Source organism: Lontra canadensis, unplaced genomic scaffold, assembly GCF_010015895.1.
Source record: "Lontra canadensis isolate GAN:19392208 unplaced genomic scaffold, GSC_riverotter_1.0 scaffold44, whole genome shotgun sequence".
Lineage (NCBI taxonomy): Eukaryota > Metazoa > Chordata > Mammalia > Carnivora > Mustelidae > Lontra > Lontra canadensis.
The window spans coordinates 2,335,449-2,360,581 of record NW_022631038.1 but is presented as its reverse complement, the minus strand read 5'-3'; the positions used below and the strand labels follow the sequence as shown (position 1 = coordinate 2,360,581).

Here is a 25,133-nt window from a genome sequence, read left to right as displayed (position 1 = left end):
GGTGCCTCCTCTGTGCTCCCCTTCCAGTGGAGGAGCTCCATGCTTACCTCTAAGGCACCTAGACACTCTCTGCTCTGGGAACACACAAAATTGCATCTGAAATGTTGGAAATCAAATTAAGCTCAACTTGTAATGGGGAGAAAGCATTTGTTAAACAATAGCCATATGCTATTTTCTGTTCAAATAAATTTACTTCTAGGAAATGGACATGTCTCTCTAAAGACAATTCGTAGGATGGTGGTAGGTTTCTGTGTTGTTGTGCTGTGTGCACGGGCATGTGTACTGGCGTGTGCATGACAAAGACTGTCCTTTATATGAGATATGTCCAGATACATGGAAAAATGGGTGTCTCTGGTCTTTGTACACATCCTGACCGAACTTGTTCCTTTGCGGAGTGAGCTCCAATGCCAGGAATCAGTCCACATCTTTCTTCCCATCGGAAAAGAAACATCACATCCCGAGAACACTGATGACAAGGGGACCCAAAGCAGTCTCAGAACAGCGAACGGACAAACCACAGCCCAGCCTCTATAATCTCCATGAAAATGCGACAGCCCGCCGGTGAGACCACCAATGGCTGACCGGCTCAGTGCCGGACTCAGCGGGTCGGCGGTGTGCAAGGCAGCCACCCGTGGGGAAGTGTGTGTGACTGACACCCTCACGGGAACACCCACTGCTCCACCAGCCTGGGACACACGTTCTGAAAACCACTCGGATTCGCATGGGGGGTCAGGAGGGCCAGGGTCACTAAGGTCCGTGAGCAAGGACAGACTCCTGCAGCGCTCAGGATTTCTGCCTTCTGTAGCTGAGGCATTTTCACTCTTAAAATCACTACCATCGGGGCACCTGCGTGGTTCAGTGGGTTAAAGCCTCTGCCTTCGGCTCAGGTCATGGTCTCAGGGTCCTGGGATCGAGCCCCGCATCGGGCTCTCTGCTCTGCGGGGAGCCTGCTTCCTCCTCTCTCTCTGCCTGCCTCTCTGCCTGCTTGTGACCTCTGTCTGTCAAATACATAAATAAAATCTTTAAAAAAAAAATCACTACCATCAATTTATCTCATTCTTTTTTTCTATTGGAAAAAGTGCCAATTGACAGTGAGATTGCTTAACTGGTCAGCGAGCCGGCCACACACAGGATGAAGGAGCAGGGAGGGGGCCTGAGCCCTAACAGGTGAGACGCGGCCCGTCTCCAGGACACGGTGCTAACGGCACGTCGGGTTAAATGGTTGCTTGAAAATTCAGCCGTCGGGGGAGGCACAGCTCGGTGGCAACCCTGAGAGTGGACTTGCCGTGCGTGTTGTGAAGACACCAGAGGGCAGCATTCATCAACGGGAACTATCAGCTGCGCGTGCGAGATGCGTAATAACCCACACGTCCACACGGCGGGGCCGACAGCGAGTTGACTACGGATATTTGCTTCTGTCCGTGTAGAGCTGTTGAGTGTTTCACTGTGTTCCTGGTGGTGACGTGAAGACCCGCAGCCGCTCTCCGTCCCAGGAGCGTCCCAGCTGTTGCTGCTGAGGCTGTCATCGGATTCTGGCACATTCACAGACATGGGGGCTTACTGCCGTAGGAGCAGAACACCAGTCTCGCTGGAGGGCCATAGAGGACTGGCTGGCTGCCTCCCGGGACAGAGCAGCACAGTCACTCGAGGTGAGGGCAAACCGCACCTCGGGGCTCTCCCAACACCAGCCCTCCCCGCCGAACTGCAAGTCTGGGGTGAACAGCCCCTCTCAACTTGCCTGGAGGGCACCTGGGGGCATGGGGCAGGTCACGGTCCCCAGAGACTCTGAATGACCATCTTGTTCCTTGAGTGCAGGGAGGCGCGGCTCTGGCAGATGTGGGGGGACGGTTTTCAGTGTTGGAGGCATCGGCTCAGAGAAGCTGAGCTTGGAGGGCATTGCCCGGTGATGGCCACAGTTCCTGAAGGCGGGAAAAGAAATGTCCAATGCCACCAAATATCCAGGGTCCCTCCGTCCCTCAGCTGCCTGCAAGTCGGACATCTTTGGGGATTAAGGGAATCAGACACTAAAATGCACGTTTCCCCGGGGTGGTGGAATGGGGTTTGATAAACACCCCCATGCAAACGGCAGAATAAAAATGAATGTGTACACAGACAGCCCTGCCCTCTGGGGCTCAGCATACAAACAAAATAAAGCCGCTGCTAGGGGGTGTCCGCTCGGGAGAACAGGGCAGCTGCTCCCGCCGAGACAGCACAGCGGCCGGCAGCAGGGCTCACGACAGCCGGCGCGCGAGCAGCCCACACCCTACCAGCCCGTGAGGGGACCAACAAACCAGGGGCTGTCCGAAAGGCGGAGTGCAGCGCGAACACTCGCCCCCACTTGGACAGACCTTAAAAGCACTGTGTTAAGTGAGAGGAGCCAGGGACAAAGGCCACAAGTGTCACGTCAGCAAAGCCAAAGAGAGCAGATTAGTGGTTCCAGGGGCTGGATGCGGGTGGGGGCGGGGAGAGCTGCCACTGGCAGACATTTCCTCTGGGGTGACAGCAGTGAGGTTAGAGTGGGCGTGGCCAACTCCGTGAACAGACTGAAACCATTAATTTGCCTAATTAAAACAGGTGCACTTTATGGCATATAAATGTATCTCCGTCACTCTGTTGAAAACGAAAGCAATTAGGAAAGTCTCCATTTTACTGTGGTGTTGCCTCAATGTAACTTTTCCACAAGATAGAAGAGAAGTCAGACAATGAAGGGGCTATGCTCAGGTTTTTAAGGCAACTGAAAGAAATTAAAACTTGAGTGTTTAATTCTGAATGCCAGCAAATTAGCTCATGATTCCGTATCTACCAGAATACCTCCGTGTCATGCAATGAAATAATTACATCTATTACTTGTCAGAAGATGATTCCGAGCAAAAATTATAATCACAAGACTACTGACAACAACTAAAAAGCTAGAATTCTAATAATTTTCTAAACTGTGACCACCAAACAGCTGGTAAGAAGGACGCTGTCGGTTTGAGATTAAAGATCTGGCTTCTCTGATTTGAACCCCTTTGTCTCTCTTTGGAAACACACTCCTTCCACCCAAAATCCCCTTGCAGGGCCTCACGCCAGTGAGAAGGGGCTCTCAAGTCTCCCCGTTGGGGGGCCCTCCACCTGGAAGTGCTGTGTGACCTGCCTCCGGGGTGTTCCGGGGATGACACGGTGGTGGGGGCAAGGCAGGGGCGTGTCACAGCAATGGTGTTTAGGACCTCTGGTGAAGGGTGGCCGGAGGGGGGGGGGCAAACGGAGCCTGATGGCTTCAGGAGGTGGGGAGGAGGGAGAAGCCAGTGTCATCATGACGAGACCACTGTGTCACTGACTTTGTCCCCCCCGGGTCGCTGTCCCACAGGTATGACAGCCTGCAGATGACAGATGTCCGCAGCGAGGCCCAAGGAGGTCAGAGCAGAAGACACACATCTACTAAGCCAGAGGATCCAAAGCCAGTTGAAAAGTGATGTCCAAGAGGCAGGGTGTCCACTGTTTGGTCCACTGCTGTCCCCCTGCACTCCCACAAGATACAGAATGGAGAATGTCCCAGTCTGGCTCCCTGTCACACCCGAAGGAAGAAAACACTGGTCTGTTTTCTGTCTTTGAGGTTCTTGCAAGGGCGGGGTCCAAGTATGGGAAGGAGGCCAGTGTGGCCCGGAAGTTATGCCAGACGGTCTGACAGGAGTATTTGCCCATTCGAGGGTGTCAGAGCTCAGATTTGTGCACCTTCAGGAAAGGGTCACTTCTGCTGTCCTCCTGGTTCTGCACCCCATTATTTCCGGTCAGATGTCACCCATGCAGATGTCATCGGGGAACCCCAGATCACCTTTGACTCCCCGGGGGATGCCCATTCCTGTAGCCAGGGAAACAAGGACTGTTTTGGGTTTTTCTGAGTGTGGACACTGTCACTGCTGATGCCTAAACAGGGTGACAGCAGCAACGACAGAATGGACACGTTTTCATTGAGCAATTCTATCCACCATTCTTGTCCTCTCTTGACTCGGAGAAGCTACATGTCCCCAGAGCACTACGGCTCCACGGAAGCAAGATTTCCAAACTTGCCAACTGCTGACTCATCGGGCCCTACCTGGCAAGAGCCCTTCTCTCCTGGCTCGAGGATCTTGCTGAGGAGAGAAGCAGTTACAAAAATAAAGACTCGAAAACTCACATAATTTTTGAAAATAAACTAGGGTTCTGAAACACAAAAATAGCATTCTATTTATATTTTAAATGTCAAATTACATACTTCCCCCCCTTCATAAGCTTTGCTGGAGCCGACAGCCAGCTACCGGGTCCTTCTCTGCATACTCCGTGACTGGATCCCAGCTGCACGGGCTGCCCAGGGGAAGGTTCTGGGTCAGTGGCTAGAAATGGCCCCGTTTGAAGAGTCTGTGCCGGGTGTGTACAGCGTATCCCAGGGAGAGCTTCTTGAGTGAGTCGAAGTCCTGCTGATTGTCCCCGGCATCGAAACCTTAAGGACCATCTCCCGGAAGGCAGGGAGCGCGCACGTGAGACATGACTGTGTTCCTAGCATTCAAGCCCCTTGGCCTCTGCCCCCCTCATCTGCAGGGCAGTCTAGGATTCCCCAATTTTCTCTTTGTTCTTGTGCTTCCCATCCTCACCCCTACGCAACCACAGATACTCATTTCTCTCATTCAGTTTTGATGAAAATGAGGAGGAATGACTCGAGGGACTACAGCTCCCTGCACAATGAGGCGGATTCCTATGTAGGGGAGAAGCCGGGACCAGAACCTGCTGTGCGGGGGGAAATGCCAGGGCGGGGGGAAAAGCCCAAGTCCTTCAGGTTAAATGTCCTGTTCTTTCCAGCAGAAGCAGCCAGGACAACGCCACTGCACTCCGTGGACCTCAGAGCGCTGCCATCCCCATGGCACCGAAATACGAAAGCGCTTCAGTCTTCCGTCCGGGCAACAGCTGCCTGTGGCAGAGCTGCCAGGAAGCCCTCCAGCCGCACGCCGCACACCTGCAGCAGAGCTCGCGTGTCACGCGCCGAGCCGCCAGGCCCACGCGGCCTGCCCGCCGATCCCGCACACACAGACAGACCTCCACCCACGGCCTCTGAACCAGCTCGGGGTGACACGGGAGACACCTGCCCCCCACCCCCATGCGTGCGTGTGAGCCCGTGTGAATGTGTCCGTGCATGTGCGAGTGCGGTGTCCATCAGGTTCCACGCCACTGTGGTTGGGGCCGCATCCCAGAAGGACGGACAAATCTCATCCTAAGATTCCCCCCAAGATCACACGGCATTCTCGGGGTCCCTGTTGTGTTCACCTCACAGAGGTGCCCATCACCCTTGTCTCTCCACCTGTGGTAGGCCACACTCTGATACAGTGTCACGTTCCAGGTACGGGACCGCGAGCTGTGACACCTGCTGATGTCTTTGGCTCTTAATAAAGCTCCCAGGAAAAAGAAACTGAACATTAAGACATGATTTTTTGAAGTAACTTTAAAAATGTTTCAGCTAGAGGCAGAGTTAATAGCCCCCCTTGGTGTTAGATAGGGAGAAAGGTAGGAGTGCCTTTAGGTACATTTTATATAATTTGGAAAGTCTTGCAATAAAAATGGCTCAAATGCACTGAGTCCACCTAACGAAACATTCCAGTTAGGATGTGCCTGAATGACCTTGACTTCACTAGCTGCTGAAGAACACGCTCGAGTCTGTAGCCCTCCGACCTCCCAGGAGCACGCATCTCTAACTGTCTCTGCCCTCCGGAAAGCTCGAGTCTCTCACGGCCTCCGACCTCCGGAACAACAACCTCAACCCTCTGGGAGCATGCCACATTCATCACCTCGCTTAGCAGCCCACCTGCCACCACCATCACTGGTACAGGAAGTCACCTGCCAGACAGCCGTGGGACTGCTTCTCTGGATCCGGGCACAGAAGGGGAGGTTTGGGAGGCCCAGCAGGGACACTCCACTCAGAGCAAGAAGCCTGGCCTGAAGCAAGGACCTGCCTTTCATGTCTGTGAGCCGCGGAGCTGCAGGGCGGACCGTGAGGACAGGACCACAAACAGCCCTCCTGGCACATGACACGTCGCAGTTCCAAGGAGAAAGCTGGGCGGAACGCAACTGCAAAGCGGAGTTCGGTCACGGCCGCGGTGTGCACAGGAGTGGGGTCAGGCTGCGTGATGGCGAGGGACAGCTGGGAGTCTGGTTGTATTTGGCCCACGGCGCTGCTAAACCCAAAGCGTACTGTGCTGTTTTCGTTTCCTTCCTAAATACGTCATTTCTTCAGTTTAAAAAATATCGACAGTATCGCCCGTGGCGGAGGCGAGGAAGCGGTTAGGGCTGCCCTGTACAAATTCATGGGGGAGACACGCAGCCCTTCCCTCAGTGGGAGAGGCAGATGGAGGGTGATGGCCACCCCCGAGCCACAGCAGCCGGGACAGGTGTGCGTGAACGCCGCTCTGCCTGCTGGCGGGTCCCGTGCGCAGGCCCCAGGCATCTGGACCTGGTCCCGGGGGTGGAGGCTTCAGGAGGGGACGGTCCACCACTGCCTGCGGCCCCCGAGTTCACTCTGCGAGTTCCGGCGGCGTGTGGGGCGGAGTGGTCAATGACAGCTTGACTCGGGGAGCAACGTGGCGCTGTCGAACGGGAGCCCAGGGCTGGCCGGCTCCGCAGAGCAGCGGGTCCCGTGGAGGAGACCACGAGTGAGGGTCATGCCTCCCTGGGCCTCAAGCTGGGGTCGTTGCTGGCCAGTGGCCGAAGCCCATCACAGTTGCCATCTGTGCGTTGTAAGGTCTGTGTTCCCTCTTTGTTCTGGAAGTCTTTCAGTGTCCTATTGTGCCCGGATGGCCTCAAGTGACTCGGAGCCACCGTTTCAGGGTGAAGGCCAGGCCCAGCGGGCTCAGCGCGGGCAGCACCTTCAGGCCTCGTGACTCCGGACGCCCGGCAGGCTCGTCAGCCCCCCCTGGAGAGAGCCTCCTTGGGACCAGAGTCCCCTCATGGGATGGGCTCTGCCAAGGCAGATTCCCGAAGGCGCCCCCAGGCCTCACTTCTGCGCAGCCGCCGGCCTCCTCACTGACCTCACCTGTGCACGGTGCAGAGAGGTGCTGGAAACGCGCGCCCGCGCCCACCTTGGAGTAACCTCCCTCAGCCCTCCCGGACCGTGAGTGCGGGGACTATCCACTGCCTGAACTGGGGAGGAAAGAAGCCGCCGGCGGGAGCCTGCCAGGATGGGCCGGGGTGGCCTCCGGGAGGGTGAGCCCCTCCCGGCACAGACACCTGTGTCTGCAGGGCCTTCCGCTCCTCCTCGCAGTCGGGGAGGGGGGTGTCCTGCGGGGGGGGGGCGGTTCTGGAAGATGGGGGCAGCCACTCCCCATAGGGGCTGTGTGGCCCAGGGTTCACCGTTACAAGGAACTTATATGGAAAAAGCACAGACCGTAACCAAGGACAACCGTTTTTACAAAAACGCTGGAGTGAAGGCAGTCTTAGCAATTCCTAATGTCAAAGGACAAAAGAGACGCACAGAGTTTCGGAGATATTTTGTCCATGGGAAGAACGTTTACCCACACCAGCCTGCGCCCACGCACCCGCGCACACGCACACACACTCAGGGGCACTGCGAGCACGTGCACCCACGTTCTGATGCAAACTGCTTCCGTGCCGTCACTCGCTCAGCAACGGCCCCAAGCAGAGCTTCTCACCAGGAAATGGCTCAGGCTGAGGACACGTTGTCTGGGTGGCACAGCTCCCTGAACATGACAGTCTGCAAGTCTGCCTCAGAGAAGAGGAGAGGACAGGGCAGCAGGGGGAGGTGGGGGCCCTTGGATCACAGTATGGTCACCAAATGCTTGGCAAGGAGACAGCGGCCACGTGGGGCTCCCCTTCTACTGGTGCCGGGGGGGTGCAGACAACACACAGTGGCAGTGTTGGCTCACGGTGGGAGCCAAACTCCCGGCACCAGGAGGCAGCATCTCCCCATCCTGGTTCCCCTCCTCTTGGCCAGAGATGGCCATGTGCCGGGCCTGTGGGCTGTGGTCACGGGAGCACTTCTGGCCCATCGAGCCTCAGTGGAAGTGATGGACACTGTCTTCCTGCAGGGTATCTCACCCTCTGGCTGCCCATGCCCGTGCACCCCCTGCCCCGTGGCAGCAGCTTGGGTCCCTGAGTCACTGCTGAGGGAGACCTGCCTGACCTTGCTGGACTGTGACAGCGAGCTGGACATGGAGCGCGGAGATTCTGGTGCCCGTTTGGTGGGCTGGTGCCGTCCCCCTCTCCTGTCCTAACGCAGCTCTTTTCTAAGTAGGCTGTCAGGAGAGATCTCACCGAGAAGGAGACATTTGGGCACAAACTGGAAGGGGTGGCGGGCTTGCCACCCAGATGTCTGGGGAAGAGTGTTCCAGAAGGAGGGCACAGCCTGTGCAAAGGCCTGGTGCTCCAAGAAGAGAGAACAGGGGGGCGAGGGAGACAGGGGAGTGTAGGAGGTGCCATCAGAGGTGCCTGGGCCCTCAGGGACCCACAGACTATGGCAAGGGTGGCAGGGCTCTGGGCAGGGAGGGGTGCACTGGGCTGTGTGCACTGCAATGGTCTTGAGACGAGGCTGGATGCAAGGGCGGAGGTCTGGATGGAAGCAGGAGCCAGACGAGGCTCCTGGAATCATCCAGGTGATTGCCAGTGGGGACGTGGACCACGGTGGTACGTGGGTCAGTGGGTGAGTGCCTATTCCATGAGCCAGACAAGCCTGCTAGGGTCCCTGGAGCATTAGAGACGAGCACTGCCCCCGGAAGAACCCCGGCAACATCCCCTCCCTGTGGCCCACGTGGCGGAGGACAGAGAGGCTCTGGGTCCTGCCGAACAGGTCAGCTATCTCTGGACACTGGCCTTTATCGTCTCTCCCAGTACCCCCACATACTATTAAATATCATGTTTCTCCGCAGACTATTCGAGGCGGGATGGGTTTCCCTGGAGAGGATAGACGTTCCGGGACAGGCATGCCTGGGTGGAGACAGCGGGTGGCCGCGCACATGGCCCCTGCCTCCTTCCCAATAAGCTCCACCCGGGGCGACTTTTCTTGATGGCGTGTACTCCTCACAACGACCCAGAGGTCGGTTGTGAGCACCCCCACTTGCACGGGACACCTGAGGCTGGATGTCCTCCCAGAGGTCTGGAGTCTACATGAGTTACTCGGGGATACGACCTCACCGAAGTAACCGAGGGCCGGGATGTTTGTCCAATAGCTCATGGCGGGGGCGGGGGGGTGTGCTGCCCCATAGAACCAGACCTCCCACCGCCCTGAGCACCCACACTCACCACAGGGGCCCTCAGGCACTGGCCCCGCCCCCCGGGCCACCTGCCAGGTAGCAGCTATTGGCCAGAAAGGAGTCCGCCACCAGAAAGCAAAGAGGGGCACCCCCCAGCGGCTGCCTGGGAACTACAAGGAGGCAGTGCAAATCCTGGCAGGTGTGTGTGGGTTTCAAAGATACAAAGTAGCAATTCACAGGCAGGCGAGGCACAGAACAGTATGTCTCCCGTTGTGCCGCTGTTTTAACGTATCTGTCAGACAGAGACATGAAAGCTGCTTCTGTCCTCCAAGGGCCCCCCACGGTTGTGTCCTGGGGGCGCTCAGGGCAGGGCCCGGAGCAGGAGCTACAGTCTGGTCTCTGTGGCCTTCTGGCCTCTGTCCTGGCCAGCAGACGCTCATCTCTACATGGTGGGGAGGGGTCAGACCAGCGGCTGTGACTCTGTGATTTCTATCTGCCCCAAAGCACACTCCATATTGATTCTGTTGCTGGCCTAGATGTGAACAACCACTCGGGCAACAATCAAGCCATCATTAGCAAAAAATTAAAGTCAGCATCCATGAGTCACAAGAGCAGGCCGCCGAAAGCCATTCTTGGAGGGCGCTGATGACCTTGACAGAGGGACAGTTAACGAGAGGTCCACAGGAAAGCACCGGGTGGGTCGCTGGCCTTCAATTATTACTGAGGGGAGATAGAATTTTGTATCATCATGACTGTTTCTTACTAACTTCGTAGCTTAGTCTAGTAATCAGGATTGATCAAATAGAAATAATATCGGAAATAGAATCTCAAAAAGATTTCCTCACAGAAAGGTCCTGGAAACAAAAAAAAGCGAAGTTTTTTTTCTCAATGCTGTACGAAAATTCCCGGGGTGTCTGTCTGTGGCAGAGAGTACTTTCCAGACGTGGCAGAGCAGTTCCTCCCTCTGCATATGTCCTTACAGGTCCTCCCCATCCAGAGAGGCGTCCACACCCCGGTCCCTGGCAGGGTTCGAGGGGTGTGCACGGGCCACGCAGGACAGCGACAAGGTGAGGCCACAAGTGGGACATGTGCCTCACCCAGCGCCAAGGTGGGAAGACGCCCACTGCCCAGTTTATTATAATTTTCCTGTGAAACTGGTCACCAGAGCTGCCAGGAAAGTGCCCTGCGGTGGCTGACACCACACGGTCGTCTGTGATAAAACCCGAAACGGGGGAAAAGATCTTACAACTGGCTAAACACAGCTGGGCATCCTCGGACGACCGCATGCAGACCCCTTCTGCCGGTCCCCGTGGGGGACAGGGACAGGGGTGTTGTACAGGTGCACATTTGCAAACCTGCTCGTTCACTCTGGGAGGTTCTCTCATCTCCCCTGCTTACCTGGGAGGAGACCAAGACACGAGAGATGAGGGCACGGGCAGAAGTAACACGGCTAACACGCAGCTGCACTGCCTCCCACGTACAAGGAGACATTAAACACACGGACTGGGTCTCATTTTCCACCGGAGCGGCTGGGACTCTCCAGGTCCAACGTGAAGTTCAACTATTAGCAACCGCCGTATGGTTCACGTGTGTGGTCTTTCCTGACTCAACCTGTGTGTTCGTGTGAGCTAACTAGAGCTGTGTAAGATGAAGGCACGCATATACACACGTTTATACTTAAGAGATTGTACTTGTATAAGTGTCAGTGTTGCCAGGACGAATATTTCTTGCTGAACACTAGACATAGATAATTCTATCTCCGTTATTTGAGCGCTGAGCTGGTGAAGGTTTTCCCTGTGAAGCTCCACAGGGTTCTGTCCCTACAGGCCCTGTGCCCCTCACTTAGCCATGGGTGCCGTTACGCATGGGGGCAGGGAGGCGATGTTCCCATGACCCCGGGGTCCTGCAGCTGGGATCAAGCTCACCAGATGTGCTGAGTACTCATCCCTTCTGCTCTGACTCTGGAGATGTGGGTCGTGTCTAGAAGGAGCCATACTCATCGGGAAAGAGCAGGGGTGCCCTCTTTTGGGGATTTTGCTCCTTTGTCACTATAATTTAGGGACAGGCTTCTGCTGACCTCAACTGCCTCACCTGCCCTTGTTTTGTGGCTAGCGGACTCTGGACGGAGGGATGGTGACCGTTCTGCCTTCCTTGCTGACTGCTTTTCAAATGACGAGGATCGTGTACGACACACGTGTGGGTGCGTGGTGGAAAACAAAAAAAAAAGCTCGGTAACTGGCCAACCACAAAATGACCTGGTTCTCAAAAGCTCAGACAACACATAGCTCTCTAGGCTACCGTGTTTTCTTCCTCTTTGGGTAACAAGGCAAACAGTCCTAAGTATAACCACACACTGTCAGGAAAAAACATGACAGGAGGAGACGTAGAAGTGTGCTCGAATGAGTGAGTCATTTAGATGAAGAACAATCTTCATTGGGATCTTCCCATGAAATGAAACGGTAAAAGTCCTCAGGGCATTGCTAAGTTCGCAGCTGGCTCTGGCCTTCACGGAGGCTGGGGAACCGTGGCTGGTTTTAGCCGTGCGCTCTGTGACTGTCAGCCAGCAGCTCCAGGTACCTGCCAGTAGTCTGCCCCTGGCCGTGACCTCCCAGCCCCTCTGATTCCGTCCCTAAGCCAGGATTCTGACCACCTGTGGGACAACAGTCTTTCCTGACATTCGCAGAGACCTTGAGGACCTGGATCCTGTAGAGATGTGTCAGATAAAGGATAAGGTCCATGCGTCCGACACGTGGACAACGTGAGTGCCAGGAGCTTCCAAGATTATCGCCCCCTGGTTGCTAATGACAGGGTTCATAGAACATCGCGAGGCATGGGGTTTTTTTTACGGTACTTGGGGAACTTTTGTCTAGTCAGGGAAAGTGGGAGGCGGCTGCTGACTTCATCTGGACTGACATTCGCACAACGCTTCATAATTAAAAAAAAAAGCTCAGATACATCTTCCAAGATTAGGCAGCCACGATCGACAGCCAAGATCCAATGAGATTCTTCTTCCTTCGTCACTCTGCCCCTTTGCACTGGGGTTTCTCTGGATTCCAGGAAAGCATCAGGAGTGGGGGATTATCGCAAGTTCAAGAACAGATGCCCGCAGTCCCGCAGGAACTCCTGGTCTGTATTAGTCAGGCTTCCATGGGAGCCGGCCACCCTCGCTCAGGGTCACGTGCCGTCAGGTGGCCACACCTCATACCTCCCTTCTTCTGTGACTCAGCCTGGATTCAGGGTCAGCTGTCCGTGTCGTGAAGGTGATCATTAGGGATTGTTTCCTGACTGCGTGAGGGCTGCGCACCACGACCCCCACATAAGCGTGCCCAGTGTTCTCGATGGGGAAGTCACAGGAAACTACCCAGGTGGCGTCTGCTTGTGCCACTATACCCCCATTCGTATGGCCTCTGCATTTTCAATACTGAGAACAGATTCACAGATTACTCATGTGACAAACGCAGGTTCGTGCCAAGATGGAAACGGGAGCACAGTCACCCGTACACACAGCTCCGTCTCCAGACTGAGTATCCACTGAGAGGGCCGGAGAGGGCTGCCTTTGGAAAATCAAACCCTGCTTGTGCCGACTTAGGGAAACACGTATCACAGAAGACCCTTCTTGCCTGACACTATGTCACAAGTGCGTATGCACACGTGTGCAGAGTGTGTCGAAAAGGAACAGGGGTACAGACACTGTTGTGAACGATCCTGAATGCACGTAACCAGGGGAATAATGAGGAAGATGATGTTTGCTTTAAAATAAGTAAGCTTAGCCAGCATCCTTCTAGAAGGTACTCTTGTCATACAGGAAACCTAGAATTGGACATTTTTATTCTGTCGTTTGCTTTTATGTGTTTAATATACATATGGAATTGGAATATGGGAGCAGAGAGGTCGTCTAGAGAAAGAGCTTTGCAGATGGACTTATGATGGAAATCATCGACACTCAGATGCTCCATCCAATTCTGCAGACCTTCCCTCTGCATTCAGAGCACCTGCGGTGGCGTCTGGCCTCATGTACTGGCTGCTTCTCCCCTCTGGTCCTCTGGCCTTGAGGGATGGGGGCCCCACTCCGGGAAGGCAGCGGACAACACTCGGGCATCACCCCCACTCCCCCCCCACTGCCGATCCAGTTCTCAGGAAAAGCAACGTGCAGCAGGTGTGACCAGCGCAATGGCGATTCCTCTCGCACGGACCCCACTGGTTTCCATAAACTGGTCTGCATTGTTTTCAGCCTCTGCTCCTCTGGGTTATGCTGAGTTTCACGACAGTTTAAGATGTCAAGGGAGTGGGCAGTGGTACTTCTGTCAGTACTGCCATTTACTCGGGACGGAATCATAGAAGAGAAGGGATTTTTGAAAAACAGCAAACAAATCAGAGATAGGAAAGTGGGACGGCTTTTCCTGCCAGGGAACTGAAAGTACCGAGAAACCCTTTACTCAAGTAAGCAGCGACCAGGCTAGGGAGCATGGGGAGGAGGCCTGTCTGCCGTGGGCGTCATAATCTGCAGGCACGACACACTGCCCAAGGGACACTCCCTTTGGTAGCCAGAAAACTGCTCCCTTTCCCTCTGATAGGCCAGCGAGCCCCCTGGGTCTGGGCCCGCTCCAAGCTGCCCCTTTGCTCCTACAGCTTGGGGGGTTCTTGGATGAGAACAGAGCAAGGCACGTGACAGATCTGTGTTGCGTCTCGCTCAGCCGCGTGATCGTGGCAAGTCATGGCGTACCGCAGTCCCAAGGGAAAGGTAATTTTCTTAATGTTAAAATCAAACGAGAAGGCATTTGTTCTTTCTCGGAGGGGAGTGGAGCAGAAATGCTGATGAGTCGTGCCTGCCAGCGGGCTCCACAAAAAAGTAAACTTTTATAGAAAACGGTTATTTTCAACACCTCCTGAGTCATTCTTTGTGGTTGAAGTATCTGGGCTCTGGGACAGTCTCACTTCCTGTTATTTCTGTTTTATAAGCCCCGTTAGGTTTTCTACCCACAGTGGTCAAATAAGTAGAGAAATACTGTACAGCTCGTCTACACCTGGAAAGTCTCTGGAGTCTACGTACAAGACGGCACAAAGCACAGGAATAAGAACTAGACGGCGACAGCGGTCAGTGGCCACCTGCATGGTCATGTCGGGGAGGACAGATGGCGGGAGGCTGACCAAGGGAACTTACCCATATTCTTATGGCCTCTGCATTTTCAATACTGAGAACAGATTCACAGATTACTCATGTGACTAAAAACTTAAAACTTTCCCCAAACGCATACATCTGTGCACACGAAGCCCCGGCCTCCGGTTTCCTGGTCACATACCGAACACCTCGTTATCTTCCGAGGCCTCGCGGGAGAGCGGGCGCATGTCCTTCTTCTTGTCAGGCTCTCCTGCGCTGCTCTCTCCGTCCTGGAAACAAAACAGAAAAAGACCCTCTCTTGAGATCCGGACCTTTGTCCAGGAGATGGTTGTGATACCCTTTTCCTCTTATAAAATTCGCAGTTAATCACCACCCCCTGCTCATTGCCCGGCTGTGAGGGTCTCCGGGTTCAGGTGGGCTTTCTGCAGAGGCTTGAGTTCCCGCCTCTTTTCTCTGCCTGGGCTGCAAGCACTCTCTGGGCCGTGGATTATTTTCGTACAAAAGAAACGGAGTAGCACCCGGGATAAAGTGCATCAGCCCGTCATCTTGCGTGTGTTCTGGGAGCCGAACCGCCTAGTCCCCGTTCACGGTGCAGGGGGTGGATGCATGGGAAGGCGCGGACTCTGAACCGGCCTTCCTTAAATTCCAATCTCGGTTGCCTGGAAGCCAGGCAGGGCAGCCCTGGTGCCAGAAGGGGCCCTTTTGGGGGCAGAAATCCATGCCGATGTCCCCGGGGTGCCAGGAGGCCACAGAGGAGGGATCAGGTGCCACCACGGGGCTGGGCTGCCCTCTGGCCTCCCTTCTCCTCTGTCATGGAGCCCTACCGGATGCACCAGGTGCACGTTCGTTTTAAGTTTATATTTTAAGGTTATAAGGTAGATGAGATTTTAGTTTCTTCTTATTTGTTTACTCAATTGTATCTCATTAGTGTGACAGGGAACGTGACTGCGAAAGGCTCTGCCCAGGGCACAGCAGAAAGGACTGCCCCTTCCCTCCGCATGTCCCCGCCAACCGCCGCATGTCTGCACCCCTCCACATCTCTGCGCCCCCCCGCATCTCTGTGCCCACTGCATCTCCGTGTTCCCCCTGCATCTCCACGCCCCCCTGGCAGGTCTGCATCTCCGCCACCCAGCACCCCCGTCGGGCCTCCCTGCGCACACTGCTCGAGTCTTGCTTTGGTCTGGTAACAGGGAACGCTTGCGGTGACTTCACGCGGCCCACACAGCACCATCTGACCTGCCCTCGTGGCCACAGCGTGCCCTGCACTTTGGTTACTCCCAGGAGCACTGTCACCAGGCTCCTCCTGCCCATGACCGTTGACCTGGTTTGCAATTTTCTCAGTTATGACCAGCACTGCGGGAGCTCACGGGCCACAGGCACAAAGGGACATGCCCAGATGCTGGCTCCCCTTGGCCTCTCTCTGGCCTCCACCCTTCTCTGAGTCACTTCTCCCAAGCTTCTCTTGTTCCCGGAGTCTCCAGCTAGAACCAAGAGACAGGTATCCCTCCCGCTGTACATTCTCCTTCTGAAGAGCGGGACAGGCACCGTCACCAGGGCTGTAAGCTGGGGAGCCAGACTGCTTGGGAGTAAACTCTGGCTTGGCTTTTGTTTATTAGCTGTGTGACGTTGGACAAGTCACTGAACCTCTCTGTGTGCTTCGGTTCCCTTTTCTACAAAGGAGAGGAAATAGTGACCTTGTATGGTTGTGTGTTGTGGTTGTAACGAGGGTTGGGAAAGTTAGTATTTGTAAGCACTCTGGACATACTAGGCACACAGGAACTGCTCTATGACCGTTTGTTAAGTAAAAATGGAAACTCTAGGGAAAAGGTGACAATCCTCCCTTCTGCCTTGGCTCTGGCACCTAGCTGCCTCCTCCCCTGGCTTTGGCCTGCTCGGCTTCCCCGCGGCCCTCCTTGAGGGACGCCCATCCTTCGCTGTCAGATCTCTGGGAGGCTGGAGGGGGGAAGGTGGCGCCAAGGGCTGGTGCCCGCTGCAGGGGAGCTCCTGGGGCCGAGCTGGACTGGCGCCATCTCGAGGACACTGCCCGCTCCGGGTTCCCCCACGCAGGGGGACCAGAACGCCTGCGTGAGGGGTGGGGTGCGTGCAGGGAGAGAGATGCTCTTCGTGAAGCCAGCGGGCAGTCCCCTAAGCAAGGACTTCCCGTCTCTGGACTCGCCCGTCCCTCCCAGGTCTCGGGGCTTTGAGTGGGCTTTGCTGCTTGCAACAGAGGCCGCCTTGATGAACAGGAGTCTTCTCGTGAGGAAGCCATGAATTATTACTCCATCAGCGGAAAGTCTGATTCAGACCAAGACAGATTCCCAGGTCGGGACAAGCACATGCAGGCAGCCAGCAGGTGGGAGAGAAGGCGAGGCCCAGGCGGCAGGGGACCTCGGTGGCCTTGGGGAGGCAGAGGCCAGCCCTCCAGATTCACAGCAGCAGGCCTTCTGCTCCCCAACCCCCAGGTCCCTCTGGAAGCCTGAACGGGTAACATCCCACCAACCAGCATTTGTAATCTTGTCCCACAAGTAAATTCGAGCCAGTGTCATGAGGCACAGTGATAATTAACACCGTAACATGGGAGGGGGCGGATCTGCTATCACCGGTTGGCCAGTAAACGAGCTTGGTGGTTCCCGAGCTGAGATCCAACAGTCTCACCAGTAACTACTAACACAGACTAGTGCACTCCGGGTCACAGCGACTGAAGAGGTAACAGCGGGACAGGAATGAGACGGCATTTTCTAGCGTATTGACAACATTGAGGAAAAAGCAACTTCCAGTGTTGGGGGTTCAGAGAAACAGTAAGTCTCCAGAAACCGGAATAAACGTTCACAGCCTCTTCCGTGGGACAGAGGACAACAGAACCAAGCTGACCCTTTGCCTGGAACAGCCCTCCCAGCCTCCTGCCCTCAGGGGCCAGGCAGGTCAGAGTGTGGGGGAAGGTATCTGGGAGCGAGGACCTCACCCTGCCTGGCCCCTCAGCTCCCCCTCCTCCTCCCCGGGGGGGTCTGAGCCCCTCCCCACTGCAGACCCCCACGGACTCACTCCTCTCTCCCCGTCACACTGCCAAGTGTCTGAGGGACACAGGGATCTTGCCTTATAAGCCTCTGTCCCTAGACCTCGCCACGCCTGACACCCAGCAGGTGCTGGAGAGAAAACTGCTCAACTGTTGTATTTAAAATGGGTAACTTCTGCTTCAGCAGGGGAAGTCAAACGTGGCTGACCATGTATTTTTCCATATCTCCCTATTTAGTTCAGGAGGAGAGCAAAACTTGAACAGAGAACACTTCTGGACCAATTGTCCCATCAGCTGAAGGTTCATGTCCCGCGTCTGGGTGTCATGGCCCGCTTTGAGGATCACCTCAATGTCCTATTCTTCACTTAGTACAAAACAAGGATTACTGGAGAAGCAATGCCACACATTTTAGCTGCCATTTTTATCACTGCAGGTGCATTTTTTCATGCATCAACATCTAAAATCAGGATGCCCCTTACGGTCCGTGGTGTCTCCCAGTAAGAAATGGTGACACCTTCCTTCCTGGGGTAAAATTCCAAAAAGTCTCAGAGATGAGAGCAAACGCTTGATATTTAAAGTGAATCACCCCGCTGTCAGTGACTGGAGGTCAATGACACTGTCACACAACCTCGCCATCTCTGCACTACCAAAGTGGGGCAACGAGATGCTGGCACTGTCCGGCTGCACCCGGTGTGGACTGCTCCCCCGTAGCAACCCCGCATCCACCGTCTCTTCCTTGCAGGGGCCCCAGGGGGACGGGTGGATGCGTGAGGACAGACGGGACCTCCTCCCACCTCCTGAGCGATGAGCCCGCAGAGTGTGCAGAAAGGACATGTTGCCCTGAGACATCCACTGACTAATTTCTGTCCAAATAAAAAGTTTGTTCTGAGACCTGATGCCGCTGTTCTTCCACAAATATAAAGTACATCCTTATGTATAACACCTTTTCAATAAACAAAATGCCCACAAGCAAAACAAACATAGTCAAGGTGCTGTGTGCCAAACATAATGGAATTTTCATGGTCAAGAAATAGGAGCTTCCTATAAATGACAAAACACAGAACATGCAGATATGCCAAGAGGGTCAGTCCCCGTGACCGGGGACCCAGAGTGTCACTGCCCCAATGTGTCCTGATTCTCAAAATGTGTGTGTGACTGCCAGTGTCTAAAGGTGTTTCAGGAAACTGTGGGACTCTCAAAACTCAACTGTGGGAGCATTATCTGGTTTGAGTTCCCTGATTGTGTTCTACTCACTCACTCAAGTTCACGGCGCTGGAATGTAGTCCTCTTAGCAGACGGGGTTCACCTCCACCAGCCCCGACAACATCACAGCGCCGGGGGCCACAGCTGGGGCTCTGCCTCATGCACCCCGATGTGAGGAATGCAGCAGCTGTTCTGCTCCTGTCCAGTCTGGGGCTTCCTGGGACATGCCCAGGACCCCCCTGGCTCAGCACCTTCCCGGAAAGGCAGCTCTGTGAGCCGGGAGAGGGGTCGGCCGCATGGATGGAGCCTGCCAGAGCTAGAGACACGACGAGGGGACTGTCACACAGCAGTGGTCAGCATCTCTGCCCGGGTGACCCGCAGCCCAGGACCCCTGTGCGTCCCTACTGTGGGCTTCCCAGTCGGCAGAAAGACGTCACATGTTCCCCACACACTCAGAGTTGGTGACAAGGATCCATGGACAAAGGTCCCAGGGCCTAGGATGAGCAGGTGAGAAGAGCACATTGGGGAACAGCAGCATCCCTGATCATACACCACGGGACCATGTGCTGCGTGGGCAGGTGACCGAGCCTTCAGAAAGGGAGGGCAGCTGGGGACAGGGCCCGGACGGGGGCGGAGAGCGTGGCGATCCCCAATCCAGGGCTCGGGATGCGGAGACCAGGCTGCGAGCGAGTCAGGGGCTGGCTGCCGGCGACCCAGCGCGTCGGCAGGGAGCAGGGCGGACTCTGACGGAAACTTGTTCCCTCCCACTCTTGTACTTCTTTAAGAAGTACAAATCATTCTTTTGTAGTAGTAAGTACAAAAGTAAGTAAAAGTAAGAAGTACAAAACATTTAAGAAGGCAAAACATTCTTTCGGCTCTCAGAATCAACCCAGGCCCTGTGCGGGCTGGCTGTGTAGACGCACAGTTCCAGCCCTCCAAGTATGTCTCAAAGAGGCAACTGCCACCAGCACGGGGGGCAGCAAGCCACTGATGAGGTCTTGCCCGGCCACGCGGTCCAGGGGTGAGTGGCTGTCCACGCACTAGCGCCCACGGAGCTAGGACCAGATCACCGCTGTCTCATGTGGGTACAGAAATCCTGCTGCTCTCGTTACGGAGAGGGGGTGACACACTGCGTTTGAAACCACGGAAGTACTGAGGTATCTGCACAGGAAAGATTCCCGAGCATGAGGGTGTGTGTGTGCGCGTGTGTGTGTGTGTGTGTGTGTGTGTGAATGTGAGAGAGAGAGTGTGTATGTGTGTCTATGTGTGCGTGCGAGGGGGTAATATAAACAGTTCTTATAAACCTTGCAGTAATTACTCAGCATTTTTGGTTTGTTTCTTAAAAATAAAAGGATTGGGTGCCTGGGTGGCTCAGTGGGTTAAAGCCTCTGCCTTCAGCTCAGGTCATGATCCCAGGGTCCGGGGATCGAGCCCCCATCGGGCTCTCTGCTCAGCGGGGAGCCTGCTTCCTCCTCTCTCTCTGCCTGCCTCTCTGCCTGCTTGTGATCTGTCAAATAAATAAATAAAATATTTAAAAAAAAATAAAAGGATCATCCTTACTCTTGCTCTAGGCTGGGGTGGATAAATAACAGATACTAGCAAAACACGGCAAGTTTCAGGGTCAAAGTAAAGAACATGAAGAAAGATGAAAACTCGAGTCGTGGCTCGTCTCAAAGGCATGTCCCTCCTTATGTGGAATCAGAGCAGAATGGGGATATCAAAGCAGAAGGGCAAGTCTGAGTCTAGGGGTTTCTCCGTGTGACTTCCTTGACACTGTGGGCTGGGTCAGTGCTCATTGTGGGGTGTAGCTTTCCTGTCGTCGTGAGACGTTTCACAGCATCTCCTGCCTCTACCCACGAGATGCTCATGGTACCCTGCTGCTGACAACCAGGAATGTCCCAGACACTGAAAAAATGTCCCTGTTGGGAGAAGGGAGTCACGCCCAGTTGAGACCCACTGTTCTAGACAAAGGGAAGTATTTGAGACGGAGAGATAATGACAAATCCATTTGCTAGTGTGTTTGCTACCAATAAATTCTGTATAAAAATACTTTTTAAGTCATCAAAACTCTTTTGAGTTTAATTTGAGAGTAGGAACAACATGACCAGAATAGAGACCTGAAGGTGAGAATCAGATTTAATTTAGATCAAGTGCCTTGGTGTCAGGGGCTCTTAGATAGGAGACGAGAGCACAGCCACAAAGACATAACAAACTAGACTTCATCAGAATTTAAAACTGGGCTGCAACTGATGCCCTCAAGAAAGTAAAACAACAACCTAGAGGGAGAAAATACTTCCAAATCATCTGTCTGATGAGGAACCAGTGTCCAGAATATGTAAAGAGCACCTGCAATTCAACAACAAAAAGACAAAACACCCAATTTTTTAAAAAATGGGTGAGATTTTGAATAATTTCTCTACAGAAGACGTACAAATGGCCAATAAGCCAAGAAAAGGTGCCCCCACATTATCCACTAGGATGGATGCAAACAAAAAGACGTACAACAGCCACTGCTGATCAGGGTATGCAGAAGCTGAAGCCCCGCCATTGCTCTAAGGGGTGTTCACGGCAGCACATTCCTAACACCACGTGGGGAAGCAACCCCCATGCCCCCTGGTGAGAGAGCGGGCAAGAGAGTGCAGCGTCTTCCTGGGCAGAACATATTCATTAACAACGGGCACCTCCCCGTGGATGAGCCTGGGAAACACCGTCCTATGACAGCAGCTGGTGGCCAATCGCCGCGGGGCACGGTGACACAGACACGTCCGTGAAATGTCCGGAGCAGCCAACACTAGACGGACTGGAAGATGCTGGTCCTGGGGCCCGGGGGTATGGGTAGGGGGACGGGCAGGGAGTGCTAGGGGGTGCTGGGTCTCTTTGGAGGTGACGAATGGGCTATAAAATCCAGCCGTGCTGTCGGCTGCACGATCCTGTGAACGTGCCAGAACATCCCAAGTCGTGCACCTGAGACGAGTGAACGTTATGGTGCGTGACTTCGCCTCAACAAAGCTGTTTGTTAAAGAAGAACAACATGGCCCAGGGAGCCAGGACCCGGTGAAGCCCAGGCAAGGAGCCCTTCCTCACAGTAGCTGGCTCGTCCGGCGTGGGGACCCCATGGGATTCAGCACCAAGATCCCAGATTGGTTTCTGAAATGTGGGGAATGAAAATTTTGTTTATTCTAATTCCTAGGCTGGTTAGTTCTCCATCTGGTGACAGCGACTAACCTGAATGAATTTATGAACAGAGGCACCGAAAGGCTTTTTGTCCGATCCTGCGGAGCCCAGAAGGACAGAACAATGACATGACAAGTCTCCGTGAGGCGTGAGGTCAAAGCCAGGGCTCCTCTCCCGGACCCGTCTGTCGGAATGGCATCCGGAAAACACAGCGAGCCTTTCTGATGACATGAGTACATGAAAATCCAGGCTTGACTTTTTAAATCAAGAAAGTGTATAAGGTGAAACAAAACACGTGTCCACACAGAAACTCGTACGTGAGCTCTTGCCCCCAGCAGGGGTCATTCAGCCGTAAGACAGCAGGAAGCGCGGACGGACACAGGACGCCGTCCGCGCCTCGAAGGCAGCCGGAGAGAGAGACCACGCGTCACGTGATTCGACTCACGTGAAATGTCCAGAACAGGGAGACCCAGGGACAGGAAGACACTCATGGCGACGAGGGCCGGGCCACAGAGGCTGAGGGGAAAACAGCACACGCTCTTTCCGGGGTGAGGTCAACATCTAAAATTGTTGAGACTGTCCCGTGTGTCTGCGAACCTACGGAGAACCACTGACCCGTGCGCTTGCAGTGGGTGCTGTACGGCCTGTGCCTTACAGCTCCAGGCAGCGCGTCTGAGAAGCCTTCAGAGGTCAGCGTGCAGGCGGCTCCCAGGGAAAGGTCCCAGCGTCACGGCAAGAGACTTGCAGCTCTGAATTCAAGGTAGTTTACGGAGCCATCCGCTTCCGGAGCGTGTCGTGTAACAACTTAGTGTTCACACCACCGCCTCTGCCAAGACCGCTTTGTAGTTATTAGGACTGCCGTGTTCTTCAGATAGCGGAGGCAAAGACATGAGCTCAGAGCTCGATTTAAGGGTTGACTTTTAGAAGTCGCAGCAAAACAAGTATTAACTTGCGTCACGGTAAAACTGTTTATCGAGGCCCGTTGCGTAACCGGACATACTGGCTTCTATTTTAGGAACGCAAATATCTTGGCATTTTTTTCCTGGAAGCTACTGCTCTATCCGCTGGTCCAGTCTTAAATAAGGACAGTCACATAAGGAAGGGTATGAGGGGGAGGGACAGACAGGGACAGGGAGAGAGAGGCTGGCTGTTCAGGGCAGCTCCCAGAGTTACTGGTAGTAAACTGAGCATTCAGTTAAAATGCACTAAAAGTAATTCAGGTAATTAAGACATTCATTCGGCTCAAAAGGATAAGTTACATTCCTGAGAGCAGAATAAGGGGATGGAAAACTCAGACCTTCTTAGCTTGAAGCTGAATATGTTTCCTTTAGTTTTATGTCATAAAAGCCTCAGGGTCCTAGTTAATTCCCCTAAACATGGGACCCTACACAGGCCCGCACGCGTTCCTGTAATGGCTCGCTGGGATGCGGATACGGCGGAAGGGCAGCGAGGGCTGAGGGTCCTGTTTTCCTGACTGTGCCCCTCAGCTCTGTGTCGCTCAGCCCCTTGCTGGCGAGCGGCTGCGTGGCAATGGTCCACCTCACAGGGCTGCTGTGGGCGTCCACGGCCCCTGGGAAACCTGCCCCACGGTCTGGCCCTCGGCGGGCAGAGTCCACACCATCAACCGCCATCATTTATTTTACAAACCTTTCTCTCCTATTTTCCATACCTTAGAAAAGGTGGAAGTAAAATCATTCTAAGTAAAAAGCAGGTTTTAATGAGCATATTAATGCAGCAAGAAAGAAAGAGACGGATTTCCCCACCCAGAACCTGCATTTTGGCGCCTTTGCTCTAAGGGAACAAGCCGGCTCCGCCCACGGAATCGCGGCTCGTCTCTGCAGATGCTCTGTTCAAAGCCGGACGCCGCCGAGCCCGCGACCCGGGCGGCAGACCTGCCCCAGCGCGCTCTCAGGGCGGCAGGAACGAAGCAGGCCGCCTCCTGTCTCTCCCCACCCAGCACCAACATGAGTCACGCGCTCCATGAGGCGATCAGGTCCGCTGCGAGAACTGATACGCACCCGTGCGGAGAGGTCCAGTCGCCGCAGCAGTGCGGCTGATCCCGCACTCGGAAAAGGCGCGTTCAGGAGAAATTTTGCTTTTCAAGACACAGAGTTCTCTTGTTTCATAATTGAGGATAACATTCAGTCAGAGTGTAGGCAGATGAAGATAAGAGTCACAGAATATTTTGAAAAGCCTCTTTATGGAGCACGTAACGCACCCTCCAGGTCACGTGGCGGCGGAGCCACCCGGGACGGGAGGAGATCGGGTGGCGTTCTCCGGGGTGCAGGAGGCAATGCTTTTGCCCCGAGCACTGCAGAAACTGGGACTTAAAAAGATCACCCTCTGTCTCCTTGTGTCCAGAGCACAGTTATAGGCTCAGGAACAGAAACATAAAACCCAAGATCGGTTTTCTTTTAAACACTGAAGACTTGACAAGAGAAGCATGAAATAGAACGTTCCTAAACAAAGAAACTAAATATTCTGCGTTCCAGCAATGAAATGAAGAGAGTCTGCATATTAGAAATGGCTCATCAGAAGGAAGTATTTATTAATGCTCTTGGAATAGCGTACAAATCTCGTTATACCTCACTTTGAAATGCACTGCAATAAACCACTTTTTAAAAGAACTAAAATGGGGGCGCCTGGGTGGCTCAGTGGGTTAAAGCCTCTGCCTTCGGCTCAGGTCATGATCTCAGGGTCCTGGGATCGAGCCCTGCATCGGGCTCTCTGCTCAGTGGGGAGCCTGCTTCCTCCTCTCTCTCTCTCTGCCTGCCTCTCTGCCTTCTTGTGATCTCTCTCTGCCAAATAAATAAATAAAATCTTAAAAAAAAAAAGAACTAAAATGGTCCTGACATAGAATAGAAGGGCGAAAAAAGATTTTGCATTCAGTTTATTTAATCTGGTGTGTGAGGGGTGGTCCCTATAGCTCTTTTATTAATTTGATACAAAAAGAAGAAACCCCAAGACCCATGATTCTGGATGCAAAGCACACTCAGTTCCACAGCCGTGCCAGTGAGAACCAGGAGTGTCTCATGCACGATCTGGAGGTGAGAGGAGCACCGCAAGCCCAGCGCTCTCCGTGTCAGGGGAGCGGTGAGGCAGGACAGCGAAGGCGGGAGCCCAGCATTCAGCAGATGCGCCTCAGATGCCCGTTCATGGTGGCCTTGCTTCGTACCAACAAGGACACGGGTATTTGCTCCTGCTATTTCCTTCCATTTCTTCCTCCCTGAGATGAGCCTGGGCCGGGCGGCTGCACCCCATCAGGCCAAGGGCTCCCGAGTGCAGGCAGTGTCTGACAGCACCGCTGCAGGGGAACAGGAGCAGGGCGTGCAGGGGCGGGGGCAGGGGAGGGGTCCCTCCTGCCCTCGGTGCTGGGCTCCCCAGAGGGGTGGCTGCTCCTACACCCGCAGGGGCT

The 25,133-nt window shown here is 54.4% G+C and overlaps 1 protein-coding gene across 4 annotated transcripts in view; it reads right to left on the bottom strand.

Moving 5' to 3' along the window:
- The window catches only part of MBP (myelin basic protein), a 102,667-nt gene that overhangs the window by 50,335 nt on the left and 27,199 nt on the right, over window positions 1–25,133 (bottom strand). For all 4 annotated transcript variants that reach the window (XM_032872200.1, XM_032872201.1, XM_032872204.1 and 1 more), the window contains exon 3: window positions 14,510–14,597. In XM_032872200.1, coding sequence (XP_032728091.1) covers window positions 14,510–14,597 — 88 coding nt within the window. The remainder of the gene's footprint in view (window positions 1–14,509; window positions 14,598–25,133) is intronic.